At 57.1% G+C, this 7,013-nt stretch overlaps 1 protein-coding gene across 1 annotated transcript; it reads left to right on the top strand.

The window, feature by feature from the left end:
- Positions 1–4,358: 4,358 nt before the first annotated feature.
- On the top strand, positions 4,359–5,942 carry GJB3 (gap junction protein beta 3). The gene has a single exon (XM_040231759.1). It carries the CDS (start codon positions 4,391–4,393, stop codon positions 5,201–5,203), a length of 813 nt encoding a protein of 270 aa, XP_040087693.1. The 5' UTR covers positions 4,359–4,390; the 3' UTR covers positions 5,204–5,942.
- Positions 5,943–7,013: the final 1,071 nt, after the last annotated feature.

Below are 7,013 nucleotides of genomic sequence, written 5' to 3'. Positions count from 1 at the left end.
CACACACAAACAGGATCTGCCCCCTTGCAATAACTCCAGGTAACAACCTCCCCCCATCCCCACCTCACCCCTGGACAGAGGCTCCACCCCGCTCCATCTCCTTTCCACAGCAGAGTGCCTCTTCCTGCTGCGGGCACAGGGGTCCTGCCTGCCCCCCGGTTCTCCAGTGCCCCTGCCCCCACTCCAGGACTTGGAGCCTGAGCCACGCACGTGTTCGAGGAGGGCAGCTGCCCACGCAGGGTCGAGGCCAAGGACCAGGCGGGGACAGTGACCCGCAGGGCGCGGACGCAGTCGCCGTGGTAACACACGTGGGCGAGTCCCGATTGCAGTCGGCCCGGGGACCACTTGGCACTTAACAGTGTGGAGCGCTTCACGCCCCGAATCTCATTGGAGCCTTTGCCACACAGCCCTGCCCAGGGCCACCGATGGCCCGGTTTCGCACACGAAGAAGAAACCGAGGCTCAGAAGATCGAGCGTCAAGCCCCGACGAAGGTCGCCGGAGGAGCCAGGCACCGCGTCGGGACGAGAACCCGACCCTCGCCGCGGGCGGCTAGCGAGCTCCTCCCCCGACTCGCCCTCCCAAAAGCCGCCCCCGGCTGTGCTTGCCGCCACGCGCCTCCCCGCGACTGCAGAGACGCGGCTCCCTCCCTGCCCACCGGGGCTTCGGCTCTTGAGGACGCGGGGTCCTGGCTCCCGCGCTGGCCGCGCCGCTGCGGGTAAGCTTCGGGGTGCCTCCCTACCCTGCGACCACGCGCGCGGAGCGCCCCCGGGTGACCCTGGGCGGGGCTGGGGCTTGCTCCTGCCTTCCGGCCAGGCTGAGCCTGAGAGGTGAGAGCTTGGGCAGAGATGAAGGGACCTCCCCCCACCCCACTCCCCAGCTGCCTTCTCACCCCCTCGGTTCTGGGCGGGGTGGGGGTCCAGCTGCCGAAGGTTCCTGGACAACCCCCTCCCACGTTGCGCAAACTTAATGGAACGGACGGGAACTGGGGGTGGCGGGTGGGGAGAGAGGGGTTCGGCCCCGGGGAGTGGGGCCGACCGGTGGGCACTGTGGAGTGGGCAATGAAAGCTGGGTTCGACTAGGTCCTGGGGCATGGGCAAAGCGGATCGCAGGGAGCTGCTGTTGGGGACGGCAGTGGGGACCGGAACCGGCTCCACCAGTCCCCAGCCTCGGCTTGGAGGGAAATTCTTTGCCGGTGAGTCGCGTTCCTAGGGCGTGTCAGGCAGGACTGGGCAGACAGGACTGGAGGGTGGAAGGTGCGGGCCAAGGAGGGACAGCCCCCAGGTGGGCCGGTCTGGGATGGCTCAGGTGGAAACACCTGTCAGGGCCCCTCTCCTCCCCGGGCTGGCAGACGGGGTTCCAGCCTCCACTGCAGTCTTCTTGAACTCCCACCAGGTGAGTGGCAGGCTGTGGAGGGAATGGTCTTTTATGATCCTTATAACAACTCAAGAAAATAGGAATTATTTTCTCCCTTTGGAGATAAGGCAAGAAAGTCAAAGAGATTACCTGGGAAGTCACCCAAGAAGAAGGGGTAGAGCTGAGGCTTAAATCCAGATGTGGCTCCAGGCTCCATATACGTCCCACTGCCCCCTCCCCAGAGGTCTGGGAAGGAACGGGGTGGGGGTGGGTGGGGGGGAGTGACACTTTTATATGCTGTTTTACTGTATGCTACTGCCAATGCATAGACAATAATTGCCCTTGTGAAACAGAAATTCATGAAACTTCAGAGAGGTAGAGGATTAAACAAATACTTTAATTCCTAATTCCCTGGGTCAGGAAGATCCCCTGGAGCAGGAAATGGCAACCCACTCCAGTATTCTTGCCTGGAAAATCCCATGGTTGGAGGAGCCTGATAGGTTACAGTCCATGGGGTCACAAAGAGTCGGACACAACTAAGCGACTTCACTTTTTCACTGTAATTCCTAATGGTAATTAAATTCTAGGAAGAAAATAAAGGGGACAGGAGAAGAATGACTGGGAAGGCAGGGCCTCCAGGTATCTAGGGAAGCCTCTAATTAGAAGATGTTTTAGCAGAGGCCTCCGTGATGACGAGGGTCCAGTCATGCAAGGTTCTGAAGGAAGAGCACTCCAGGCAACAGGAATAATTACAAAGCCCCAGAGGCACTCATTAGAGTGTAGGAGAGGAGGGTGAGGATGTAGAATCCGGAGTTTTATTCTAAGTGTAATAAGAAGCTAGTAGAAAGTTGTTGTTGTTGTTGTTGTTGTCGTTGTTGTTGTTTTTGCTTTGCTGGGTCTTCGTCTCAAGCCAGGGGCTCCTCTTGTTGCAGTGCGCAGTCTTATTGTGGTAGCTTCTTTTGTTGCAGAGCATAGGCTCTAGGACCCTCCGGCTGCAATAGCTGTGGCTCTGGGACTCAGTAGTTGCGTTTCCCAGGCTCCAGAGCACAAGCTCAATAGTTGTGGCACATGGGCCTGGTTGCTCTGCGGCATGTTGGATCTTCCCGGACCAGGGATCACAAACCCCTGCCCCCTGCATTGGCAGGCGGCTTCTTTACCACTGAGCCACCCAGGAAGCCGTAGCAGAAAGTTCGTAGCAGAAAGTTTTAAATGAGGGAGTGACATGATTCAACTTAATGAACTCGGGGGGCATAGGAGCAGACACTTAGGCCAGCCAAGTGAGTGAAAGTGCCTCAGTTATGTCCGACTCTTTGCAACCCTATGGACTATACAGTCCATGGAATTCTCTAGGCCACAACACTGGAGTGGGTAGCCTTTCCCTTCTCCAGGGCATCTTCCCAACACGAGGATCGAACCCAGGTCTCCCGCAGTGCAGGCGGATTCTTTACCAGTTGAGCCACAAGGGAAGCCCAAGAAGCCTTCTAGGCCAGCCAAGAGGCTGTGGCAATAATACCAGCAAGGGTGATGGTGGCTGGGAGCAGGGTGGCGGCAGTGGCGGGGTGAGAAGCAGCGATACAGGGATGGTCCCGCAGTCCTCGTGCACGCTCAGCCACACAGCAGCTCCAGGCGCTCACAGGCCCTCATGGACACATGGAGAGGCTCCTATACCCTCTAGGCAGATACTAGGTGCACTCAGGAGACCCACCCATCCACGCCCTCTGAGTCATGCCAGGACTGGGAGGAAAATGTGTGATCCAGGGACCTAAACAAAGCACGGCTCCCCACCACAAAGCCCTGGCCTCCCGCATGGCGGGGGTGGCTAGGGCTCCCTCAGGCTCCAGCACAGCCTGGGCGGATGCCCCTGGACTTTCCCTGGAGCTGATGTCACCAGGAACCACACCATCACCCTCTCCATGCACCCCCTCAGCATGAATTGGTCTCCTAACTTCACGACCCACTGGCTGTGAGACCTTGGGGAAGTCAATTTCCCCTCTCTGAGCCCCAGTATCCTCTCCGAAGAATGGGGTTCATGACCCCAGGTTCACAGAATGGTAGTGTGGCATCAACAAGGTCAGTTCTGAGAACCTGGTCTGGGGCAGACATCCATCGGAGAAGGGGGAGAGACACGTTCTGGTAGAGAGCCCAGCTCTGAATTCAGTTCTAGTTTTAAATGAGTGACTTGACCACTCTAGATATCATATCACAGTGAGTAGCCAGCATTTACTGAGCACTTACTGTGTACTGAGTGCTTTGCGATCATTTTCTCATTTGATTATCGGTTTCTTCATCTGTCAATGAGAAGCATAATAGTGCCTCCCTCACAGGGTCGTTATAAGGATTAAATGAGTTCCCTGGTGGCTCAGACAGTAAAGCATCTGCCTGCAATGCTGGAGACCTGGGTTCAATCCTGGATCAGGAAGATCCCCTGGAGAAGGATATGGCAACCCACTCCAGTACTCTTGCCTGGAAAACTCCATGGTCTGAGGAGCCTGGTGGGCCACAGTCCATGAGGTTGCAAAGAGTCCGATACAACTGAGCAACTTCACTTTCACTTTCATACATAAAGTGTTTAGCTTCTGGCCTGGCCTCATAGTAAATATTCAATAAGTAATAATTATCGTTATCAGCAAGTGTGCATTCCCTTCCTGCCAGCATACTAGCTCTGTTACTTTGGGCAGGTTACTTTACCTGTCTGTGCCTGTTGCCTCCCTGTAGCTTAGTAAGAATAGTCCTGATGTCTCAGAGTCGTTGGGATGAGCAAACGAATCCATCCACATAGAGAACTTAGAATGGCACCTGGCACTCAGTAAAAGCTCTATGTGTGTGTGCTAAGTCGCTTCAGCCGTGTCCAACTCTGCGGCCCTTTATACTGTAGCCTGCCAGGCTCCTCTGTCCACGGGGATTCTCCAGGCAAGAACACTGGCGGGGCTTGCCATGCCCTCCTCCAGGGAGAAGTTCTCTGGGGCCTATTGGTTCACATTGGGATTTTCCTATTCTGCCAGGTGGGCACGGCCCTGGCGCCCCGCCCCAGGCACCATGGACTGGAAGACGCTCCAGGCCCTGCTGAGCGGAGTCAACAAGTACTCCACAGCCTTCGGGCGCATCTGGCTGTCCGTGGTGTTCGTCTTCCGCGTGCTGGTCTACGTGGTGGCCGCGGAGCGCGTGTGGGGGGACGAGCAGAAGGACTTTGACTGCAACACCAAGCAGCCGGGCTGCACCAACGTCTGCTACGACGAGTTCTTCCCCATCTCCAACATCCGCCTCTGGGCCCTGCAGCTCATCTTCGTCACGTGCCCGTCGCTGCTGGTCATCCTGCACGTGGCCTACCGCGAGGAGCGCGAGCGGCGGCACCGGCAGAAGCACGGCGACCAGTGCACCAAGCTCTACGACGACACGGGCAAGAAGCACGGCGGCCTCTGGTGGACCTACCTGCTGAGCCTCGTCTTCAAGCTGCTCATCGAGTTCCTCTTCCTCTACGTGCTGCACACGCTCTGGTACGGCTTCGGCATGCCCCGCCTGGTGCAGTGCGCCAACGTGGCGCCCTGCCCCAACACCGTGGACTGCTACATCGCCCGGCCCACCGAGAAGAAGCTCTTCACCTACTTCATGGTGGGCGCCTCTGCCGTCTGCATCGTGCTCACCTTCTGTGAGATCTGCTACCTCATCTTCCACAGGGTCGTGCGAAGCCTTCCCAGGAAGAGCCCGCGCGGGGGCCGCGGCCACGCCTCCTCCGCCAGCCGGGCCTCCACCTGCCGCTGCCACCACAAGCTGCTGGAGGCCGGAGACCTGAGCCCGGACTCCCGCGACGACAAGCTCTGTGCTTCGGCGCCCACCATGACCCCCATCTGACCGCGGGGCTGGGGGCCGTCCTGGGGCTGCCCATGGGGACAGAAGCAGGGGCATATGGTGCCGGTGGAGGGGTCCTACGGGTGCGGCATGCCGCCACTCTGAATTCACTACACTATGCAATTTCATTAGCAGATTTTTTTCCTTTTGAACGCTGGGCACTGTGCTGTCTATATGGTATAGGTAACACCACAGGGCTAGTGACAGCCCTCCTGGGAGACAGATGTTGAAACAAGCCAGTTAACTGCTGCCTACCAGGTGACACTTGGCAGGGCTTCCCCTAACCCAGGAAGGAGTGATGGGGAGAGGCTTCCCTGAGGGAGGAATGTTTAAGGGAGGTAAGATGAGCTTCTTAGCAGGGGGAAGCAAGTGCAGATGCCCAGAGGCCATAAAAAAAATGCTTGCCTTGGGTTGGATGCACCCGGCCAAAGGGCATCTTCCTTCTGGAGCGGCACCCAGATTCCTGGGGTGGAAAGGAAGTGTCCGCCCAGCGGTGGAGGCCTGGAGAGCCTGGGAAGAGAAGGAGGCTCTGGTGACAGACACCCAGAGAGCCTCTGAGTCACCACTGCCCTCCAGGAATCCCCCACGCCCCCAGTCATTCCTCCAGCCTCAGGCAGCTTGCTCCCATCTTCCTTCCACACTGTGCTCAGTCTGGTGCCAGCCTTTCAGGGACTTGAGATGGATGTACTGATAGGAACATCCCCAAGGCATTTTCATTGAAATCAATAAAGCGTTTTATACAGGTCGGCTCTCCTCTTTTCTCCCATGCTCCCACCCACTTCCCTGGTGGCTCAGACAGTAAAGAACCTGCCTGCAATGTGGGAGACCAGGGTTTGGTCTGGAAGACCTGGGTCAGGAAGATCCCCTGGAAAAGGAAATGGCAACCCACTCTAATATTCTTGCCTGGAAAATTCCATGGACAGAGGAGCCTAGCAGGCTACAGTCCATGCGTGGCAAAGAGTCGGACATGACTGAGCAGCTAACACTTTCCCACATCATATCGCCAGCCCAAATCTTCCACCAAATGCCACCAAGCAGCTCTGTTTGCATGACCCCAGGCACAGCAAGCTCAACACACCCTGAATGAAAGTGAAGTCTCTCAGTCGTGTCTGACTCTTGGCGACCCCATGGACTGTAGCCTACCAGGCTCCTCCCTCTATGGGATTCTCCAGTCAAGAGTACTGGAGTGGGTTGCCATTTCCTTCTCCAGGGGATAGTCCCGACCCAGGGATCGAACCCAGGTCTCCTGCATTCCAGGCAGACATTTTAACCTCTGAGCCACCAGGGAAGTCCAACTAAACCCAGCCCACCCACAAGACCCTGAGGGCAGAGAAGGTAGCATGCAGAAGAGGACAGAGCTCCAGGCCTGGGCTGGGCTGACCCAGGTGCTATTGTACAGATATATATGCTGTGATTGCATATGTGGTCACAAGAGGGCGCTGTGCCCCCTCTACAACAGGACCGCTACTTTACAACCAGACTCTGCCCTGAGCACACACAATCACAGCCCTCTGGTTGTAAAGACAAACCACACCGCCCTCCTCCTTTGTAACCTGACCATTGCCATCCACGACTGGTGCCCCACCCTATGTACACAAAATCCCTGTTACTCATACTTTTCACTCCTGTGTGTGCTCACTACAGGCTTCTCCAACAACATGCAGCCCAGCCTCACCCAAGTACTGTCCAGCTCCTTCCATTGCCCTGAGCATTTTCTCCATCCCAGGCTTCCCGGCAGACACAAGGACTGTGCTGGGGAGTAGGATCTGAGCCCAAGGAGCTCAGAGTCTGAGGGAGACTCTCGTGCCCTGCA

The sequence above is a fragment of the Oryx dammah genome, unplaced genomic scaffold (genome assembly GCF_014754425.2).
Source record: "Oryx dammah isolate SB20612 unplaced genomic scaffold, SCBI_Odam_1.1 HiC_scaffold_28, whole genome shotgun sequence".
NCBI classification, from domain to species: domain Eukaryota; kingdom Metazoa; phylum Chordata; class Mammalia; order Artiodactyla; family Bovidae; genus Oryx; species Oryx dammah.
Note: the sequence above shows the minus strand (reverse complement) of the source record. Positions and strands in the feature narration are given on the sequence as shown.

Bases quoted from the DNA above. Each gene is read 5' to 3' on its own strand.
- GJB3 (XM_040231759.1), top strand. From the start codon at position 4,391: ATGGACTGGAAGACGCTCCAGGCCCTGCTGAGCGGAGTCAACAAGTAC.